This window comes from Miniopterus schreibersii (assembly GCF_964146895.1).
Source record: "Miniopterus schreibersii genome assembly, chromosome: 19".
NCBI lineage: Eukaryota > Metazoa > Chordata > Mammalia > Chiroptera > Miniopteridae > Miniopterus > Miniopterus schreibersii.
In genome coordinates, this window is record NC_138119.1 from 21,155,650 (window position 1) to 21,178,440 (window position 22,791).

General features: G+C 48.1%; 1 protein-coding gene across 1 annotated transcript in view; it reads left to right on the forward strand.

The window, feature by feature from the left end:
• CACNA1E (calcium voltage-gated channel subunit alpha1 E) overlaps positions 1 to 22,021 on the forward strand; it is a 351,537-nt gene extending 329,516 nt beyond the window's left edge. The window contains exons 42-50 of the mRNA XM_081120447.1: positions 1,478 to 1,583; positions 2,412 to 2,519; positions 2,992 to 3,092; positions 3,267 to 3,373; positions 6,824 to 6,935; positions 9,581 to 9,709; positions 10,706 to 10,886; positions 11,732 to 11,922; positions 12,969 to 22,021. Coding sequence (XP_080976573.1) covers positions 1,478 to 1,583; positions 2,412 to 2,519; positions 2,992 to 3,092; positions 3,267 to 3,373; positions 6,824 to 6,935; positions 9,581 to 9,709; positions 10,706 to 10,886; positions 11,732 to 11,922; positions 12,969 to 13,514 — 1,581 coding nt within the window. The 3' untranslated portion in view covers positions 13,515 to 22,021. The remainder of the gene's footprint in view (positions 1 to 1,477; positions 1,584 to 2,411; positions 2,520 to 2,991; positions 3,093 to 3,266; positions 3,374 to 6,823; positions 6,936 to 9,580; positions 9,710 to 10,705; positions 10,887 to 11,731; positions 11,923 to 12,968) is intronic.
• Positions 22,022 to 22,791: the final 770 nt, after the last annotated feature.

Consider the following 22,791-nt stretch of genomic DNA (forward strand, 5'->3'; position numbering starts at 1 on the left):
AGGATGCAGCTCCCTTTCCCCACCAGCCCAGCCGCCAGCTTCTCTGGGCAACACAAGGGGAAGGGTGACGCTGGGCCATGTCGCATTCAGGATTAGATTTCCCTTCTTGGCATGACTGAGTTATAGGGCCTGGCCCTGCAGTTCTGGGTGGAGTCCCCCTGGTTTGCATAGAGCAGCATTGTCCAGTGGGAGTCACCTGCCATTCAGGGGCTCATAGCTTTGAGGCCGGAGTTTTTTTCCTCCACAACTAGTAATAGTTACTATTCATTCCTCTTTGGTGTTGAGACTGACCCAGAACACTGGAGCTCTTTCATCCGCCTAGGACTGCTCCACAGCACTGCTGCTACTACTATAGAAGCTCAAGGACATGGGAGGGAGATGGAGCTCGGGTAGAAACAAGAAACTGCCTTGACCCTTTAAGGCACCATGTCTGTGGGATCACCTTAGGCGACATGTTCCAATGGGGTCTTAGAGACCCTGCCTGGGGAAGACATACATCCCTCCCTGCTAGGCTGGCAGTTCTAGGGGACCTTCTCCTGCTGCTCCAAGGTGTATAGGTCCAGAGAGCATCTCATTGGGACAGGGCCCATTAGAGACGCTCATCCACATGGCTCCTCACACACAGCTTAAGGGCTGACATCCTTTCAGCTCATGATGGCCACATCCAAAAGTACCAAATGGTAGAATGTGGCCCTGAGTTCTTTGAATTTCTGGGATGAAGCTTAGTAAGAGGAGTGTTGGGATTGGAGGAAACGTTGAAAGAATTCCAAAAGCAAGATACTCTCTGGAAAGTGGATTTGGCCATTTCAGTTTGATCCCTTCCTTTGGGCGAGGGGACACGGCCTGCCCACTCTGCTCCTGCCTTGTTCACCCGTCTCTCATGCTCTCTCGCTGCTCCCCCCCTCACCCGCCCTGTTTGCTCTCTGCCCTTTCCCATCCCGCTCCACCTCATCCATTGGATAAGCTGGACTTCTGCATGTTCCGTCCTGTGCTGGCAAGTTCCATCTTTGGAAGACTCAAAAAGGGGGCATCAGGATGTGTCTTCAAGTCAGAGAAGCAAAGCAAAATCTCCCCCTTCACTGTCTTTCCGTCTGAGCTTTGGGGGTGTTCACGGGAGCAGGCCTTGAAACAGGGAATGGAGCCACCTCCCAGAGCTGACTCCGTTCCCTGAGCCCCTTCTAGAAATCACTTCTGGTCCCTATGGAAGACATTCTTAGGACCATGGAGGAGTCCTGCGGAATGATTAGTGCCCCTGGCCCTGGAATTTGGCATCACTCCTCAGGGAGAAACCAAAGCAAACCCCAAACCGCAGCAAATGCGCCTCTGGGGAGAAGTAGGGAGAGTAGGGCTGGAAGAGGGTGGGGATCCTTGCCCTTCTTTTTCGTCTCTGCATTTAACCTCTGCACTTGTCCTCCCTTCTCACCAAGGTTTCTTTTGATATGCTTCCCCCCTGCTGTTTCTTTTCTCTCACACACAGAGGTTGGTCCTGATGAATATGCCCGTGGCCGAGGACATGACTGTCCACTTCACCTCCACCCTGATGGCTCTGATCCGGACAGCTCTGGACATCAAGATCGCCAAAGGTGAGCTCAGGAAGGAAAAAGCAGCTCTGGAGGGGCCCATGCAGGGCGGTACAGGACAGAGATTTTTGAACTGTCACCCTCCCACAACGCAGGGACCTGGAAATCAAATACTAGGGCCTTAGTTTCAGCTCTGAGACTCAGTAACTACAACATTGCTCACTTCCTCCTGGTGAAAGGAGTGGTTCACTCATCACTAAGGCTCCTTTCATCTTTCAGTATGTGATCCTCAGTGTCTGGCACATAATAGGCATTTTAGACATACGTGTTGATGCAACAAATGAGTTCTAATTTTGTCTTTTTTTTCTTATGTGGCACCTTTAACGCCTTGGAAGGATTCCGTGGCTGGTGCTGTCATGGTGGTACTTGGTTCCTTTGATGATTTTTAACTCAGTGATTTAGGAGAGAAAAGGCTTTCTGCTTCCCAATGGACCTCCTGCTCATGCCTGATCCAAATCCTGTTTAAAATCAGGTCACTCCTACCACAGAGTTGTGGAAAGAATTGATGTCCGTATAATGCAGGGGAGACTCCCGTGTGGCTCTTTTCATTTCCCCCGATATACTGAGCAACTGGGAGGCTTCTCCAATGAATGAGGAAGCTGGTCTTGGTCTCAGACCCGTGGCAGGATATCCCCAAGTTACTGAAAATGGGAGTCAGATTGTGTTCTGCTGCTTCAGCAGAAAGACCCAGCATTGCAAGATCCACTGTCACTAAGAGCCAGGATGTCCCCTGAGAATCCAAGGTGCCATGCTGGTTCAGCTCCTGCTCCCTCCGCCCTTGTTATTTCTGTGTCTGTGCTGTTTATTAATAATTTATCTTATTCTCTCTAGGTGGTGCTGACAGGCAGCAGCTAGACTCGGAGCTACAGAAAGAGACCCTGGCCATCTGGCCTCACCTTTCCCAGAAGATGCTAGACCTGCTTGTGCCCATGCCCAAAGGTATGGCATCTCCTCCTGGATGTCCTTGTCACAGTAGGCCCAGCATGCTAAAACCACATCTTTTGCGGAGGGACACAGAGTGATTGAGGAGATAAGGGAAACTTGTTCTGTTATCTCCTTAACAAACACAAATCCCTCACTTCTTAAGTCCTTTTTGTCATTATTAATTGGGTCACTGTGGTTTTAGCTGAAAGTGTTTGGGTGTGTAGCCCTCTCCTTCCCACAATACTGTGCAACCACCCTCATGGGGTTGGGAAAAGGGTGTCATCATGAGAGATGGAAATCTAGATCAGCAGAGGTGATGGTTACTAACGTCATCCCCCTCCTTGGGCTGTGACAGCTCCCTGAAGAGACCTGTGGGGACCTGTCCACTTTGTATGCTCAGCGCCTAGCGCACACCTGCTTTAGAGGTGTCCTCCCTCCCCCCCACCTGTCTTCTCTTTGGTCCTTCATGCCACATTGTGTTTTTCAGCCTCTGACCTGACTGTGGGCAAAATCTATGCAGCAATGATGATCATGGACTACTACAGACAGAGTAAGGTGAAGAAGCAGAGGCAGCAGCTGGAGGAACAGGTGACGGTCACCGATAGCATGGTCGTGGGTAGGTCGCGAGGGACAGGCCTGCGCATCCCTGGGGTTCAGGGCCGGGGGCATTAGAAACCAACAAGGTCTCAGCCATGCTCCTATTTTACCCAAGTGAAGTGCATTTTCTCCCACAGTCATTTGAGTTCCTTTCTTCCACGGCAGAAAAACGCACCCATGTTCCAGCGCATGGAGCCCTCGTCTCTGCCGCAGGAGATCATCGCCAACGCCAAAGCTCTGCCTTACCTCCAGCAGGACCCCGTGCCAGGCCTGTGAGTAAAACCAGGCGGCCCAGGCTCTCCTGTTTGTGTCTGTCACTCAGGCCTGTGCGCAGGCCTAGAAACCCACTGCCCAGGAATGCCAAAGAAATGATCCCAACTCTCAGAGAAGAGCAGACCGGGCGTGTTTAGGACTGGGGCCAGCTTGAGAGGCAGTGAGCACTGGGGGTGCACCAGGGAAGGAAGGGTATCTGTTAGTATCACTTTATAAATGAAGAAGCTGGAGACTGAGAGGTTAAGTGAGTGGCCCAAAGCTAGTAGAAAGCTGAACAGAAATGAAGTCCTTTCTTTTTAACTCTAGAATATGTGAAATGAACAAAAGGAGGCTTAGATCAGGCAAAAAAAATTCTTTATTTTCTGTATTGGCAGTGGACACAAAACTCAGTTAAGGAATCTGCCAGTTCTTTTGAGTTGCAGGCCTTCTCCCCAATTTGGTCATGGACATCTTATGGGAACATTATCTTTCATCAAGCATGTATGGAGTACCAAAGGGCAGGAGGTCCCTCTACCCAGTGAAAATGAGCTTTTGTGATTGTGTTTACTCCAGCCCTGCTTTTCCAGGCACCAATAATCACTACCACAGCCTCAGTAATTATCAGGGGAGTGAAACCGAGGCCTTGGAGTGAGACCTCTGTCAGAATGCCGTTTAGAATCTCACACCGTTCATCTCCTTCTGCCTGTGGTGTTGGGGACCTGTTTTTGAAAAGCATTTTCAGGGGTCACAATCCAACACATTGGGAAGAAAAGGCCCAGAGTCGTGACCAAGGCCATGGGTCTTTTAATAAACATTTGATGTGATGAGGTGGCAGGGTACCGATTCTCCTGTTAACAGAAAACAAGTCAATGTTTCTCTCTGATCTGTGCAGGAAGGAGGTAAGATTGCAGAGCGGGACCACCTCATTTGGAAGGATTTAGTGGTTTTCAAGGGTTCCTGGCTTAGAAACGGAGGACACCTTCTCCCCCAGTTCAATCTGTTTTATCCACAACAATTCAATATACAAATTACCTCCCATCAGAGGATCACACCAGCTTCTCTCCCGTGTTTACTGATTCATTTCCTCATTGATTTGATCAATATTTATGTGACCCAAAAGCTGGATTAGGCACTGGGGATGTGACAGTCAACAGAATCACAGTCCCTGTGGAGACAGACCTTGAAAAAGAAATTACGAGATAACAGTTAAAGTGCAGAAGGTAGGTTATTGTGGTGACCTGTAAGTAAAGGAAGCAGTGCGCCTAGTTTGAGAGAGGGGAGGCTTCCCTGAGAGGTAACACGTAGGTGAGAGAAGGTGTGTAAAATCCAGACTGTTAGGATGGGTGGAGCACAGTTCATGGAGGAGGCAGGTGTTGAGCTTGGAGAGCTACACAGGGGCCAGGACACAGAAGTTCTGTTTCATCCAAGGATAAGGGGTTTTATGCATCTGAGGGACATGATCCAATTTGTACTTTACAAAGATCATGTGTGGATCCAGGGGATTGGAGGAGCAGTTTGAGGGACAGGTACACCACTTAGTGAGTGACTGCAATTGTGTAAATTATTGATGACTGTGGCTTGGACCAATAGGATAGAAATGAGAAGAGAAGGTCAGACTTGAGAGGTAATGGAGACCCTGGTGATTGATGTGCTCTGTGGAGTGACGGAGAGGGAGGGGCCAAGGATGACCCTCAGGGTTCTGGTGGATGTTGGTACATTTCCTGAGATGGGGAGCAGCAGATCCTTTCTCAGGACCATCTGTGCTTCTCGAGTTTTATACTGTTCAAGTAGAGACTGCTCAGAGGATACAGCGGTGAGTATGACAGGCAGAGCTCCTCCCTCATTAAGCTTACATCTGGTAGAAAACCAGACATGAAACAGAATTATTAGAAAGAAAAATCGTGTTTCAGTGATGAATCACAGTTCTGATAAATGGTAGGAACAAATGCAGTATGAGCTGAGTGCATGTGAGAGGGAGATCTGACCAGTTAGGAGGGAGAGACAGAGAAGATTTCCTTAAGGAGGTGACTTTTGATATGGATTCAAAATAACATGGGCAGGGTTTTCAGGGGCAGCCTGTATTCAAGTCTTGGAGTAGAAAGAAGCCTGCCATATTCAGTGAGCTAAGAGTCCAATATGTCTGGAATTCAGGGAGCAAGGGCTAAAGTAATGAAGGGGAGGTAAGGACCAGATCGGGGGAGGCCACACTCAGAATTCTGGCCTGGATCCTAACAACAAGCAGACAATGCTTTTGAAGTAGGAGGTCAAAGTATTCAATTCTGAGGTTGTTCAGTGATTCCAAGGGTCCTCTCTGTGGGTAATTACTCATTTTCTGTAGGACCAAAGGGGACCTATTTCTTATAATAGCAGTGCTCATCTTGTTCCCAGTGGTTCTCAGGAGAAGACGATGGACATTAAAGTAAGTCACTTAAATATCAGATGCTCTGTAGCAGTGAAAATTCTGCTATTCAACCCTTTTCCTGTGCTCCCAGTAAGTTAGTTGCACCTATAGAGTATTTTGAAGTAACTGGCAGCCCTTGCTCAAGACTCAGAGCCATTAGCAGTAGACTCACCTATGAGATGATGGTCTCCCGTCCCTCCTTCCTAGCTGCCCAGTCACTGACTGCTGTCCCTTCCCCTGATCAGGAAGTTCATCCTTAAACAGATCAGAGGGTACCTATTTACCAATGAATGGCAGCAGCCTCATTTTTAGGAAAGATTGGCTGACTCTCTCCCCTAACCTGCCCTGTGGATCCTACTGGCTAAGAGTGTCTGTAGGGACCAAACAGCGGTTTGGTAACAGGCAGCTCTCTGTACTTTTCATTTCATTGGCTGACTGTCCCTGTTCTCTTTCGTCACCATTTAAGCATCCTCCTACAGAGCCATCAACCCAGAGGTGGTCGCCTCCTTACCACCACCTCCAAGGTCATTCCATCCAGTTTATGATCCATCAGGCAGTGTCTGGCGCAGACACTTCAGTGAATGTTCATGGCATTGAATTATTTCGTTTGGCCGGGATGTTGGCACAATAGAGCCATCTTCTTACTGAGCGTGAAGGAAATTTTTTAAAAGACCATGACTGCTTAATATTTAAATAAAACTGTTCACTGTTTAAAGTACGGCATTTTTCTGCCAAATGGAGAGACTGAGCAGAAACCGGTTTACAGTCTAGCATTGGTCTTCCATATGGCTGAGTGTGACAAAAGATGTCATTCGTCACAGATAGGTGAGTCACCAGCCGAGTGATGAGTGGTTCCAAGTACAGGTTGAAAACAATGCTGTCTCTTTTCCAGTGTTTGTTTTTTAAAAAGTTTCTATCCTAGGGCCAGCTACCTGTAAGTTACCAGGCTTGCAAGCCCGCCAAGACTAAGGGTGTTGCCCGCCCGGGCTGGGACTTGGAAGTGGCAGCGATGGCATGTCTGTTTCCCTCTCATGCACTCATTACCTTTGAACTTGGCATTGCTTTTTAGGAGTGGCCGGAGTGGATACCCTTCGATGAGTCCGCTCTCCCCCCAGGAAATATTCCAGCTGGCGTGCATGGACCCACCCGATGACGCACAGTACCAAGAGCAGCAGTCTCTGGTGAGTGAATGAGTTACAAGACTTCAGAATGGTTCCTTGGTTCCCTGATCCCTCCCCACTCTTTTTCAAATCTGATTTCATGGCCACGATCCACCAGGAAAACCAAGAACCCTGGCAGTTTCCTGCTGTCTCTTTTATGGCAGAGTTTCTCATGTTCTCTGACAAGTGGCCCCTGGGATTGTAAAACGTAAAGAGGAAGCATTTATCTGCTGAAGGAATTTATATTGCTTCAGTCCAAGCCCTCTACATGTATGCCCTTAAGCATCATAAAATCTTGCCTTTGATAAGGAGCTTTAGGATGAGGGGCAGCTTGGGGGAACACAGGAAGCCCCCCGGGGATCCTGTCCAACAGTGGCAGCTGTCCACCCGCAGAGACGGAAGTCTCTTGCCTCTGTAGGTTCAGGAAAATTGGCCCTTTTGGCCACAATTCTACAGGGCCAAATACATTCTAAGGGGTCCTGAAAATCACTTTCCTGAGCCTACAGCTTTTCATTAGCATGAATGGTGAAATTACTGAGAAACCTATTGAGTCCAGTTTTAGCTTGAAGAAGAGAGGACAGATTAGCTTTGATAGTAGCAAAACCTAAAGCTTAAACTGTGATTCCCAAAGATAACAGGCTTTCCTTACCATTGTTCTTACTTCAGGAGCTATCTATCAGGTTCCCTCCGGAGCTGAGTGTTCATTGGCCTAGAAAGAAAAAGACAAAACCCAACATTTGCAGAAGTCCAGACAGACAGCTTGTACTGAGTTCCATGTCACTTTGATTATGATTCATCTGTTTTTCTCTCCTCTTCATTTCTCTCCTGACCCCTCCCCCCTGCTACTCTGAACCCCAGAGCCACTCTGAAGGGATGGTGTGGATGAAGAGTGGCCTGCATGTCTGATGGATGGGTACCTGTCAGAGGGGGCAAAACACTTCAGTAGCTCAGACAAATGGGTGACTCTTCTTCTGTGATTACTGAGTCAAGGGATTGTACATGGTTGGCGAGACAGCCAGACCACGCCGTGGGTTCCCAGCATGAGTGCCTGAGGGAATTCTTAGTGAAGTGGTAGGAACCCTGGGGGGAATTCTCTGAGGAACTTAGCACCGAGGCCCAGGGACTAATTGGTATAGATAGCTTGATTCTTAAAAGCGCCTCTCAGCATCTTAAGGCTTCCCCGGTGATGTGTCTGGTGGGAAAAATCTCACTAACGTGTCCTTTCTTTCACAGGGAGCTTTCTTTCTCACATCCTTCCTGCGGGTTGCCCAGGGCTGAGCCGTAGTGCCAGGGCTTTTTGGATATGTGTCCATCTCATTGTCGGTACTGGTGTCTGTGATTCAGGTGTCAGCCTGTGCTCCACACTCACCACTGTGTACTCCTGCCCATCCCTTGGGGCCCCTGCTCTCCATCCTGAGGCGTGGCCATGACGTGTGTGTGTGTGTGTGTCTTGCACCACCTCTGACACCCGTAGACACCAGTGTTGTTACCACATGTGTTTCGAGTCAGACTTGTGTACTATATACAGTGTATCCTGCAAACACTAACTTCCTCGAGTGCACGCATCACAGGTCGAGGTGTCCTCCCACTGACACCAGAAGCCACTCAGCCAAATGGTCACGGAGGCAGACTTTCAGCCACGCCCTACTCATACACCTGTTTTTAGACTGTCATTTCCTAACATACAATAGCTTTTTTTCTGGTATAATCTCCCATGTCTAAGATATTCCTAGGTCTCTGTTTGGTGACCCACGTAAAATTTCTAAGGCACTCTTTATGGACTGCCTCTAGCTATCACTTTAGAGCATGTACATTTGCCAAACTGACATTCTTTGCCCAGGAAAATAGAGATATTCACTCCAACCACCTAACTCTCTAGCGTGGCACAGTCCAGTGCAATGGCCACTGCCCCCATGTGGTGATTGAGGGCCTGAAATGTGGCTCGTCCAAATTGAGATGTGCTCCAAGTGGAAAATAGATACCAATGTCAAATGTCTCAACTTTTTTATATTGATTACATGTTGGCATGAGAATATTTGGATATATTGGGTTATATAAGTATATTAATTTTCATTTTTTTAAATGTAGTTACTAGGAAATTTAAAATTACATAAGTGGTTTGCATTATATTTCTATTGTACTGTACCAGTCTAGATCATCCCTGGCAGATGGCCACCCACTGCGTTTTGGGGGGATGGTTCCAATAATAAGAAAACTCTTTGCTAATACGATCGTGTATTTTAAGGTTTGAGAAAACACGTTTGACATCGGATATTTCTGACTTTCCTTAGAATACTGGCTTCCATGTAAGTGATAAATGGCTTCTTTGGGTTAAGAAAATGCACCCCCACTACCAACTCTCAAAGTAAACTTCACCTTCTAAAAAGCATCACGACCAATAATGTTTGTTTACAAAGCTATAAAATCTAAGGCATTGCTGAGTGATAAAATAAGGTGATCTTTACCTCTCAGTCTCAGAGCTTTCTGTTTAGGACATCTGGTATACCAGATATCTGTACATATAGACACACACACACCAGACCTTAAAGATGCAGGTCTCTCTCCTAAACACCACTCTTAGTATGGAGGAGGTAGAATCATCCACTGGAGATGAGAAGCAATGAGATGGAACCAAGTCCCACAAGCTTGGCTGTGTTTATTTCTAGGAGCCAGAGTTTAGTGAATTAAAAAGCGTGCAGCTCTCTAACCATGGCATCTACCTTCCTCCGGACACCCAGGAGCATGCGGGATCTGGGAGGGCATCCTCTATGCCACGCCTGACTGTGGATCCCCAGGTAAAAAGCAACCACCTACCATATGCAGTGGCATCCTGGGCTGTATTGAATTGGTGGGTTATGGAAAAACATCTGATATTTTCAGGTGAGCCCTTGACTTGCCCTCACCCCTTCCCTGAGCAGAAACTGGCTCATGGGCCTTCTCTCTAGAGCCTGCTCCTCCTGTATGTGCTTTCAGTGAAGCCTTAAGCACAACAGCCTGGATGGCATAATTTCCTCCAGATGGGCTCAACCTCCTCAAGACTCAACCAGCCATGCAAGAAATATTTCCCAGGATTTCCCCTTCCTTTCCTGGCTCCTCGAGCACGTAGGCAGTTACTTAAACACACACAGCTCGGTGTCGGGATTGTCTGTCCTAACCAGTGCAGGCCACGCCTCATTTCTTTGTCTGTTTTCCTGGCTTCTTTTTTCTGTCTGTCTGTCTTACATTAAGCTTTGACAGAGACAAGAAGTTTGCATGGATCTGTTTTTAACATCTGTAGCAAATCAAAACACCCAAGTTTAAGGTGGGGCTGGGGTGGGACAGATGCTGGAGAGCAAAACGTTCTTAGTAGCTGCTCCATTACAAGGTCTCCTAAGCACTGGGGCTGTAGGACAGGCCTTCCCTGGTGAAGGCAACAGACACAGCCATGCTTCTTTCATGGCGTAGACATTTTGACAATTGCCCTTACATATTTCAAAGTGGCTCAAGGTTCACTGAAGGTCCTGGCTGAGTCCCTGCAATAGGTGGCTCTGTGGGAAGCTTGAACAGTGCACTCAGCTTCTTGCATTCCTGACCATAAAGAGAAGATCCTGGACCTGGACCAGGCCCAGAGATGCAAAGATGTAACATAAAGACACTTTCTGCAATAGCCTCCTCCAGCTAAGGTCTGAGCAAGAGGGATTCAAGGGTGGTTATGGTTTGCAGTCTTCAACAATCTCAGTCCCACTCCTTTCTATTAGGCCAGTTCTGTAATTAATCCATACCTTGTGTTCCTTGGGGGCTCATATTTCCAGGTGGTAACAGACCCGAGCTCCATGAGACGTTCATTTTCCACGATTCGGGATAAGCGTTCCAATTCCTCGTGGTTGGAGGAATTCTCCATGGAGCGAAGCAGTGAGAACACCTACAAGTCCCGTCGCCGGAGTTACCACTCCTCCCTGCGGCTGTCAGCCCACCGCCTGAACTCAGACTCAGGTAAGGAGGTCTTTTTCCTGTTTGCCTTTCGGGTTCCTGCCCTGATGGGGCGATTCTGGCAAGGACTGAACACCTCTGGAAGAGACTGAAGGAAGAGTGCTCCTTACCAAAGGGGTTCCCATGTCTGACTCACACCCTGAAACAGGCCTAGGAGACTCCTTCCTTCTTGAGTCAGGCTATAGACATCACTAGAATCGAGATTCTCAGATGGCTTGCAGAACCCTCAGGCTTCCTTGGGATTGTATTGAGACCCCTGGTAGGGGCTGGGCTTTTACCACCAACTCCACTTCAACCCAGATAGTGCTATCTGGAATGGTTTTGCATATTGGAGCTTTATTTCTTCATCTAGCAAAATAAGAAAGATTAAAAAAGCAGTGACTTCCCCGTATCATAGGGCCAGTAAGTGCCAGACTTGAGACTAGAACTGAAATCCGTGGACTTCAGTCCCAGGGTTCTCAATGGCACAGCTGATATGATGCCAGCGTATTTAGTTCATAGCAACTTCTTAATTTCCTTCTACTGATACCATCTTCACCCCCCTAAAGTTACACACCCATGTTCAGGACATGAATTCCTGGGCCATACTGTTGGCAAAGATTCTAAACTGTGTCTCAGCCCAAACAGAAGAGAACTGATTACACCCTTTGACGTGCATGTCTGCCAGCGGCAACTTGCACTCTCACCTCACCACCCAAGGGTAATTCTCTTCTATCTCCCTTTCGGACCTCCTGTTGATGTGCCTGGAGAAGCCAGGATCTTTGGGGCCCAGGCTCCAAGACTTCTCTTTCTTTCCAGTGGCCAGTATGAGCTGAATTGTGATCAGTTGCTTATGTCATCTCTCCTAGGCCACAAGTCCGACACCCACCGCTCGGGGGGCAGAGAGCGGGGACGATCGAAAGAACGAAAGCATCTTCTCTCCCCCGACGTCTCCCGCTGCAACTCAGAGGAGCGAGGGACCCAGGCTGACTGGGAGTCCCCAGAGCGTCGTCAGTCCAGGTCTCCCAGCGAGGGCAGGTCACAGACGCCCAATAGACAGGTGAGCATGGAGAGGCAGCCAAGCCTCTGCCCAAAGACAGGGGTGGCCATTAGCATTGGGTGCAAAAGGGCAGCACCCAGCACCCACACGGAGCTTAGTTACTTAATGCTGTGTTCTCTGATAGGGGAAGCGGCAGCTAGGACTTTGAGACTGAGGCAGTGGAGTTGATTTCTAGAGCAGTGGTTTTCAGGTTTTTCATGCAGAACAGAATCACCTATGGCTCATTAAAACTGCATATGCCTGGCACCTGGAAGATGCTGTTTCAGTAGTGAGCCCGCCAGAAAGTGACACCCAGAATTCTGCATTTGGAGGGACCCTTCCCCAGGAGATTTGGAGCAGGTGGCTCCTAGGTCATACCCACCTGGGCTCAGGGACCCTTGGGCATGGCTGAGCAGGTCAGGTAAGGCCTGAACCAGCAGATGAGGGTGTGGGCATAGAAGCTGATTCAACCTCAGCCAGCCACTGAAGACACAGAGGCAACAAGTGAAGACACGGAAAAATGCCAACCCCTTTCCAGACAGCAACTCCCGAGCTTCCTGCACTTTCCCAACACTTTCAAGTCCTTCTTTCAGTGGGCCACTTGTTATACACAGGGTGGGGCAAAAGTAGGCTTACAGTTGTTCCTATGGAAAATTAAACTTTCACTTGCTCACAACTGTAAACCTGCTTTTGCCCCCCATGTTTATAGAGCTTCCAGATCCTTGCTGCTCAGTGTTTGTGCGTGTCTAACAGGTTCCCAGGTGCTGCTCGTTCATGGCCCAATCTCAGGCCTGCCTCCCCCCAATCTTCTGAGCCTGTATCTGTAGTTTAACAACACTCCCAGAAAATCATACCCATATTAAAGGTTGACATGCCCCAGTCTAAATGGTATTGACTTCTCAGTCTCCTATAATCCCTGCAACTTGGAGGAGAGGGGACTCCAGCTTGGACCCTTGCTCCAGAATTCAGACTTCCAGGGCTTGCTGTGGGATGGTGAGGGAACTTAGCAGGGTCCCACAGATCATGCCAAGCCCAGTCTTATATGCCACATCTCTCCTATTGTACAGGGCACCTGTTCCTTGAGTGAAAGCTCCATCCCCTCCATCTCTGACACCAGCACCCCAAGACGAAGTCGTCGGCAGCTCCCACCTGTCCCTCCAAAGCCTCGGCCCCTCCTTTCCTACAGCTCCCTGATTCGACACACAGGAAGCATCTCTCCCCCGGCGGATGGAAGTGAGGGCGGCTCCCCACTGGCCTCCCAAGCTCTGGAGAGCAACGACTCGGAGGCCGGCCTGCCTGACTCTGCCAGGGCCCGGCCCGCACAGCACGGCCACCCCTCCCCACAGCGCTACATCTCTGAGCCCTACCTGGCCCTGCACGAAGACGCCCATGCCTCAGACTGTGGCGAGGAGGAGACGCTCACCTTCGAAGCGGCCGTGGCCACCAGCCTGGGCCGTGCCAACACCATCGGCTCAGCCCCGCCCCTGCGACACAGCTGGCAGATGCCCAATGGGCACTACCGACGGCGGAGGCGCGGAGGGCCGGGGCCAGGCATGATGTGCGGAGCCGTCAGCGACCTCCTGAGTGACACGGAAGAAGACGACAAATGCTAGAGGCTGCTCCCCCCTCCGATGCATGCTCTTCTCTCACACGGAGAAAACCAAGACCGAATTGGGAAGCCAGTGAGGCCCGGGGGGGAGGAAGAGGGAAGGACAGTGTGCTTATCAGGAAAGGAGAGGGCGAGAGGCAAACCAGTTGAACCCACCAAATTGCTTTACTTCCCTTTGCAAGATGGGCACTGCCATAGTTCTGCCTCTTTGCTGGGGAAAGAAGATACAAGAACATGGAGGGTTATGCCCATGGAGGGGACACCAGGATTGCTTTGCTTCCACTGCCCCTTCCCACGTTTCTAACAGCCGTGGAGGAAGTGCGCTGGCCCGTGTCGACACCCATTGCCCTGCGAGGCCTGGAAGCCTCCCTGGCTCTTAACTGGGGGGCTGTGGAGACCCTAGGAGGAGAGTCTCCTCCCTCTCTCACCAGCTCCCCAGCTCGCACCATCGCCACCAGGGCCTCTGCATCTCCTGCCGCACCCTGGGGCTTGCTTCCCCAGAGAAGCACAGACTAAGTTCAGGAGCGTCGGATGCCAGGGTAGGGGCAGGAAGGGAGGCAACGCTGACGTGGAGGGTCAGGGTGCTGTGGCGGCAGCAGCCAGGGCTGGTCTGGACGAGCAAAGCCATAGCCCAGCAGCCCACACCTGGAGGAGAGGGTCAGAAGCAGAGAGCCGGCGGTGCTGGTGGGGGCAGGCCTGTCACCCCTGCAGTAGGTGCTTTGAGTGTTAAGATAGGCTAAGGAGGTCCCCCAGGGTGCACAGACGTGCCTGAGGCTCTGGTAAAGGTGATATTTTAAAAGTATTTACAATCCATATGGCCAGGGCACCAGCTGATGAGAGTGGGGTCTGACCTTAGTGCTGGCCTCGGGGGAGTGCTGAGGGCAGGGTCTGTTTTCAGCCCAGAATAGAAGTAATTCAGAGTGGGGGGGACAGTGCTGCGGCAGGACCAGCACAGCCTGACTGGAGGCAGCGGGCCTCTGCCCAGAGTGAGGCCAAGCACCAGGGGCCCAGCCTTCCCTGCCACTCCCCTGAGGGGACAACACCCTTAGTAGGAACTATGATAGAGGTAGGAAAGGCTGACACACTGAACCAGAAGTGTCAGTAAGAGTCAGAGTTTACCGGGGACCTCCTGCCTGAAGCTCTGCAGCTGGTGTCAGGAAACTGCAGGGTGGTGAGTAAAAATACCTCAGCTTAGCCCTGGGCTGGAACTTCTAGCAAAGCAGGCTCTGTGGGGCCCTATTTCTCTGGGCCAGGACTGTGCTTTATCCCCTCCCAGAGTAAGAGCTGAGCAGAAGACAGCCTCAGGCTATCCTTCCTAACCCCCAAAACTCAGAAACATTGAGAAAGAGCGAGCCCTTACTTGGCAAATCAACACATCCCTGTCTTTATCTGGTGGAAATGCACTGTCCCCGTAGTCCCTCCCCAGTCCCCCAGCACCATTACAGTAGGTGGAAGGACCCTCCTTTCTCAACCCCTCCGTAGGAAGAGCGGAGGCCCCTGGACTAAGATCCCAGTGGGTGAACACATCTTCCTCCAGCCCAGACTCCACCCCTTGGGCAGGAGCAGTTGGTGACTGTTATTTTTCTTAGAAAGAGCCCCTGTTTTTCCTTTTTTTGTTGTTGAAATAGAAATAAGGCATTGCCACATCAGCTCTGAGAGCCAAATTCAACCCCGTGGCTGCAGATTCATTTATCATGGCCCTGCCTTCTTGCCTAGATATTAATGGAGCCTCAGGACCCATGGTCTGCCCCCAAACCAAAGCAGTCCCAGGGCAGGAGAGCAATGAGGCAGAGAGAAAGGCCTTCCCATCTCAGACCCTCTCCCACCTGGCCTGTGAGCTCAGGAGCAGTTGGGGATGTGAACAGGACTATACAGCGCCCTGATCCTACAGGCATGATTGTTACATAAGACTCTGACACCGGGCCTTGTATTGTTTGAAAGGTTTCCTCTGCTCTGCGTCATTTTATGCCAACGTGTTGCTAGGGGCAGCTTTGCGTTCACAAAATTGCTTTCTTCCACCTTGGAAATGCAGCTTTCCCTTGGGCCAGGCCTGCAACAGGACAACCATTCTGAGCCCACGAGTCTATTGCATTGTTTGGAGAAAGGGAATTGAAGTGATACCTTGAGCCATTTCAGGAGTAGGGGAAATCTGGGCGGGCAGGGCAATTACTGGAAATGGAATCTGCCTGCAGACAGTACAAACACTAAATTTACTGGGCCAGGAAGCCTTCCTGGCCACCCAAACACCTGAAACTCACACATGCATTTGAATTCTGAACAAAGCGGTAGAAAGCCCTGCAGATACAATCCCCTGACCAACCACCTGGGTTTTTCTAGTTCCAATGAACTTATGAAGTCTTCTATCCAACTTCCCCTGACCAAGAAATCAGGTTTCTTATCCCTTAGCCTGCATTTACCCTTCTTTCAATACCAGAAAATAAAAGAATTTCCCTTAAGTCACAGAACTCATTATCATAATCATAAATTTCCTTCTGCCTCTGAATGAACATGAACTCAACCTTCCCTCGAGTAATTGGCCAGGATATTTCAGGATATCATTCTGCCTTGTCGCTTTCCCGTGAAGAGGCCCCTTCAGCTCTCCAAACCCGTGCTTCTATTTGGATTAAAAATTATGGCAGCATCTTTAGAAATTCCAAGCAACTGAGAGTGACTGCTGGTGTTTGAGATATACAACGTGACACATTCAACACTGTAGGTCCCTTCAAAAGCATCGTTACCTGAACGTCCGAGTTTCCTTTGCTATATTAGACCTCAGCACCTCAAAACGAGAGAGGGAATGAGAAGAAGAGGAGGGGTGTGTGTGTCCTGGACTCTAGCCTTCAGACATGAGGGTGAACCTAAGACCCCAGATCAAGGTTTCCTCTTAACCAAGATCAGGAAACATGTACTACACCATGAAGGGATGGTGGCCTATTCATTCTTCTAGCTGAAGAATCTGTTTCTATTCTGGGCTTCCCTGCTCAATGTCCCTGTGGGGTCCTGAGATCATGGAGAACATTTCTCTGAAGCTGAATTCCAGATGTTCCGGGTGTTGCCCTCCCTTGACTGAGGCCGCAAAAGGAAGACCCCATGTTCCACAACTCTGCCAGCATCTCCCTTCCTTACACACATCCCCAACCCCTGCATATAGCCGGTGTGGTGAACCTAAGTGCCCTCTTCTCCATCCCAGCCTTGTTTTGCTGCATGTTAACATTGGCTCAGCTCCTAAGGTGGCTAAATCTACCCGATCCAAGCCTATTTGCTGACCTGCCTGCCTCTGCTGTCCTCAGTGCTACTGGACAGTGCTTTATTCTCATGAAGTACAGTTGAGAACTCAACAGGCGATTCGAAATGGTGTGAGGTGCTGGATTGGTGGGGTGTGTGGGGAGTGTGTGAGAAATGTCCAGACTCAGTGAAGGCCCACTGCAGGAAATTAGGCCTCTCTAGGCATAATGGAACAAAATGTAATAATTTGGTTTTTTTAAAGAACATTCTCAATTTTTCATCACATCCTATTTCTAAAGCCTGCTCAGGATGTCTCATTTTTGGACAGAGTATTTCTTTAGTGGATCAAGCTAGGGATAAGTTGAGAGATTCTTCCATTTCTCAGCCTAGCTATAATATGTTATATATAAATATGATAAGGTTGTATAAAAACAAAGGCAGGAGAGCAGACAGGCAACCTAGCTTCCAGGGATCCTGTGATACTTGAAGGTTAAGGAACTTTGCTATTTTTATCAGCTTTACATCTGTTGGGTTTTGAGATCCTCAAAGACCCAGGGCCCAGTACCCACGTGTGCCAGGAATCAAGGTGAGGAGAGGCACTGCCATGTCTTGCGGTAAACTATTCCTCACTTGCTCCACATTCATCCTGTCTGTCCTTCTCTCCTGGATTCCGGGACATTAAGGACTTTATGATACAGAAAAGAAGGGAAAAGTGGGCTCCTTGCAAGTGGCCAGTCAGGGCATAACAGTTTAACTCCAGACAAGAGCCCCCTAAAGAATCAGGTCCAGGTTTAGGTGTCCGCACTGAGACTCTTATTGCAAGAAAAGCCAAACAGAATGAACTCAGGCGTTAGTACCTAACCTATCCATGAAGTGATCAGAGGAGATTGCACAGTCAGAAGCACTGCCTGTATTAGCCTCTCTGTCTTTTTGTTTGTTCCTCTCTGAACTGCCTAGTACAGCATAGCCAGGTCTAACCCAACAGAGTAGCTGTCACAGGCTCGGCTGCAGACTGCAGGGGTCGTGAGCTGCTTCTCACCCAGTCACAGAATATGGACATAGCGCTTTGGGGGACAAGAGACTAGGACCAGAAACCACTATCTTTGGTTTCTGATGGCCATCCTAGTTTCTCTTTCTGCTCCGACCCTCTGTGGCTTAAGCATCCCAGAGCGATCACTCTAAGCCAAAGATAACAGATTCACAGACAGTCCCAACCTACCCAAAGGGCCTGGAAAGTCTCTTAACAAAACTCGAGCTGGTGAGTTGAGAACTGAGCGTGGGATTCACAGCAGAGTCTAGCTGCATTGCTGGTGAGGCTGGTGCCCCAAACTGCCCTTCTATTTTTGTAGTCTTGCTTCCTTCTACTCCCTCCCCCATGGTAAAATCTGGGGGGCTAGTATCTTGACCTTCAAAATGCAAAAACATTTTATAATAAGCCATGCTACTATGTAAATACATTATTGAGGTTTGAATTCTTATTTCCGGGAGTTTGAAAGAGTTGAGTAGATCAGTTAAAAGAGGTAAGGGGATCTGTGTTTATTTTTACTTGGGTTTTTGTTCGGTTGGTTGTGTTTTTGCAGTAGATCTGCTCTAGAACTGCAAAGAAGGATAAGTGTGTGTTCTGCGGTGTTTCTGAATCAACTTCACCTTAGGAATTAATTCTTGTCAAATTGAATGATGTAATATGAGTCACATATTTGAGGTTACACAGCACTGGCTCCATCTTCTCTCTCGGGCTTTCTTTTTGTCTTTCCCATTTTCTACCTGATTCTCTGCCCTTATCTCTTTGTCTCTTCTCCTTCTAGGGACTTAAAATATAATCTAGATTAATGGAAAGCTGCCTAAAAACTTCAGTGAAAGCCAAGGAAATAACAGAATGAATATAAAAATTTTCAGGACATCTTTAACCAATAAATACAAAATTGATGTCTTGATGAGAAGACCAAAAAAAATTAATAAAACCATGTAGTAATCAGGTAAATGAAATTTATTGGGAGTCAAAAATAAAAAATTATATTCCAGCCTTCTATAGGAACTTGTGCCTTCAGCAAGGGTATGCCATCTCTCCTTTTTCATGTTAGGAAAACTGAAATACTAATGTTTGCCTAGCTCATGGATGTGTCAGGTGTTTGTAAGAAAGTTGTTAACTTGTCAGTTAAAGCTCTTAGTCTCCACAAATCAATTTGAAAAAAATCTGTAAAATTCTTGGCATTGCTATAAACATTTAATTTTTAAAAGAAACTTTATGCTTACTGGAACCTGAATCCAGGATTTGCTTTGATTTCACATGCTTTCTAACCACAACAACATCAATCCAGACTTTTTGTTTCTGAGTCCAGGAAGAAAGTTGAGTTTTCATACTCAGAGCTTCCCTCTATCGTCTCTTTGTGGACTGGGAAGCCAGTCTTAGATCAAATCGCCACAAGCTAATACTTAGGCTCTTCACCAAGAACTACTCAATGGTGGAAATCCGAGGGAGTCTTTTTCTCCCTCATTCTGCCAGCTTGTGAGAGATGGGAATGGATTGCTCTCTACGTTCTGGAGCCAGATCCCAGAATTTTTACCAGGTAGTGCCGCTCCCTTCTAGGTTCACCAGAGGAGGGCCCCCAAACGGAAAGCAGACTAAATCAGACAAAACTGCCAAATCTGAATCTGACCTTAATTGGTGACTCAATTTTCTTTCCAGTTCTGATTTCTTATAGAGATGGTCTGTATTACATCAAAACTGCCACTCAAAGCTCTAGTCTATTAGAAATCTTCACAGGGGATGAGCAGGAAAAAAAACACTCGAAAATTTCAAAGTGCCGTTAATCAATTTATAAAAATAAAGGTAATATGAAATGAGGGCTAAACCATGTAATCTAACTGCCAATTCAAGTATACAGTAGTCCTGGTCTTTGTTACATTTGCTATGGAGCTGTATAAATTAAGCAGATTCCAGCAGATTTAGTAAAAACATAGGTATTGAATTTTAATGGCTACCAATGGGGACATATACTCAGCCTACAGGCCAAATGTCAATCAGTGTTTTTCTATCCTGGTGTTTTGTGACCAAGCCAAAATTTATACAAAGCCACCGTAAGTGCTGCAGTTGCAGAGGAACCTCCCCCTTGGTGACATTAGAGAGCAGTCCAAGTCCACTCAAACTGAATCCAACATTTGGAACTTGCCCAGAAAATCAAATGGGGGAGGAAAATCTCACACACCAAGTGTATGTGGCCTTTCCTGGCTGGGACAGCTCAGGTAGCGGCTAGAAAGACAAGCGCAGAACAAAAGACAAGGCTGAGGTGAGACCAGCTAGTCCCAGGAAGAGGCCACCTTAGAGGTGTGTGACCTGGGACCCTCTTTTTCACTAGGTCACGGCCAACTTGTTAGCCTGGTACTGGAGTCAGGGGGGTTCTTTCCGTTAAACTCACCTAGAGTAGTGGATTTAAAGGCCTCAGAGGCTCAAGAGATCCCTGGAAAAAAATTCCAAATCTGGGAGATGGAGAGAAAGGAGAGTCTTGCTTTAAAGCAGCCCGAAGACAATCTACGACTTTAGCATCTTCAGTGCGATAGTGCCGATCGCGGAGAGATGTCATTGGTCTTCCTAGTGGTGCAAGCGCCAGGGGAGTAGAGGGGGCAGCGAGTGGGACAGGGCATGAGCTTTATCAAAAATAGGTTTCAAACTCTGCAGGGTGCGCCAGTACTAGCCTCAAAGGACAGCACTGCAAGGAGGTGGGTGACAGGGTGTCCAGGCCATGCTCTGGACCCGAGGTCAGGCCCTTCCCTCCTTGGTTTGCTCTTGGAGGATGAGCACGGAAGATGGAATCAGGAGGGAAGCTGGGTGCTCTGCCTCGGGCTGTTGAAACACTGCCACCCGCGTTGCAAAGCGTGTGAGCCAAGGCGCATGAGACACTTCCTCGCACCCCTGGGGCGCCGCCTGACGCCCCTTCATGGCAGCGTGTGAACGCAGCCAGTGCTGGCCCACCCAGAGCACCGGTGCCTCTCTCCTAAAGCCAGAGCTCAGCACTGCATGTTGACCAGGTGGCTATCCTGTAACATAAATGCTCGTTTGGATCCAAAAGGAAAACCATTAAAAATAAAAGAAAGATGAACACCTTGAATGTGTTTTGGGAGGGGGTCAAAGAAAAGAGTAAATAAAACCTTGTTGTAAAGAATTAATTGGCCTGATGCCCCTCACTCACTCGATTTGGGTTTTTGCTCCCTAAGAAAGGGGAGCCCGGGCGGGAAGCCTTGCCGGGACTCTCGGGGTAAGTGGGCAGCGGGTTCTGTAGCACGTGGGTTGACATCTGCTCAGCTCAGCCAGCTGTGAAGAATCCCAGAGCTTCTCAAAGGCCCAAGGACACCCGGCCATGGAAGGTTTTCTTTTCTTGAAAGAGTCCTTGTTTTGAAGAAAAAAAAAAAAGCTCCGGACAAACTTGTTCCTTGAAAAAGTTGAGCAGATTTTCGAACCCAAGACATTATCTCCAGGTGTGGAGTTTTAAATAGGTGCAGGATCTCTTTCTGGAGCGTGGGGCTTCCTGACTAGAACTATCGCAGCCGCCTTGCCAGAAGCAGGGAGGATTATGGGACACCGGCCTGGCTGCCAAGGTCAGGAGGGAGCCGACTCCCCAAGACTTTCAGGAGATACTGTCCATTCTTTCCTTCTGCCTCTCAGTCCTCATTTAACCATAAAAGCGCCCTTAATGGAAGGAAAGAGGCAGGCCTGAGTCCACTGGTCCCTTTGATTCCCCATTCTGAGAAAAACTTATTCTCCCTGGGGAAACAATACTTTCTTCTAATCCTAGTGTTGGGTTTATTATTTTAATCTGAATAATTCTCTTATCAATTTAATAGAAACCAGCATTTTAGGATAAGTCCCTCTTTTCTGAAGTTGGCTTCAAAGGTGTCTCCTCAAGCCCTAAGATAGGATATTTTTAGGTAACAGTTTTCTTATGAACAAAATATAGTGGGTTGTCAAGTGGTCATGGTTCTTGGAGCCTGGACTGGAAACCTCTAAGATCTTGTTCAGTTCTGATTTTGTGTTATGTTCCAATCATACTCTCTTTCCCATGGCTTCCATCACCATTGGAGTTGGAAAGACAGAACTTGAGGACAGTTTTGCCCACTTGTATGGGATGACTGATTGGTTTGTTTCAGCAAAGGTTGGTTTGTAAGGAATTTTTACATTGATTGATGGGTTTTTTTTGTTTATTTCCTTCTAATTGAGATCTTGGGTCCATATTATCTCCCAGGGGAATGGTGGTAGGAAACACAAAGGAAAATAAACACTATGATCTTCTCTCTGGTATTTTTGTATTATGATTCTAGCATCTATTGGTTACCCTATAACATGTTCCTTAACCAAAATCTTGCCTCTAGGATATTACAAACTTGTCTTTCCTTGCACACTACATTCTTTTGCTAATTAGCTGGGAAAATTCTCAAACCAAAAACCAAGATTGCAGTTCCTTAAACACTTAAACACAAAATACTGGGACTAGTCACAGGTTACTGTATCTAGAGTACCGTAAACATAAGAGGCAACAAAGAGAAGAAAGTAAGAATAGAGGCTATAAATGCAAGTTCTGGGGTCAGACGCAACTGAAAAATCTGCGCCACCATTAACTGTGTGCCCTGAGCAAGCCACTCAGCCGAAAACTTACTTTCTTCATCCTTAAAATGGGAACAGTGGTAGCAACTACCTCATGGGGTCACTGTACAGAGTGACTAAATTATCACATATGAAGAGAACAGCCAGTGTCTGCCCCATAAGAGGCATTCAATAAAAGTCAAGTACCACCATCAATGCCACCATCGTCGCCAACTACACTCCCAAACCCACAGAACCCGAACATTCAGAGACACGTTTAACCAGAAGAGTGGGTGTTCCCCTTCTGTTCGGGAAAGAGGACAATTTGATCCTCAGACAGGTTTCTAAGGAAAAGGGAATAAATTAGCTTTGAAAAGCAACCAAATCATTATTATTATATATCTATTTTTAAATAGTGCCTCCACTCTTGTCTCAGAAACAAGTGCTAATGTGCTTACTCTTCGATTCTAATTTCCATATT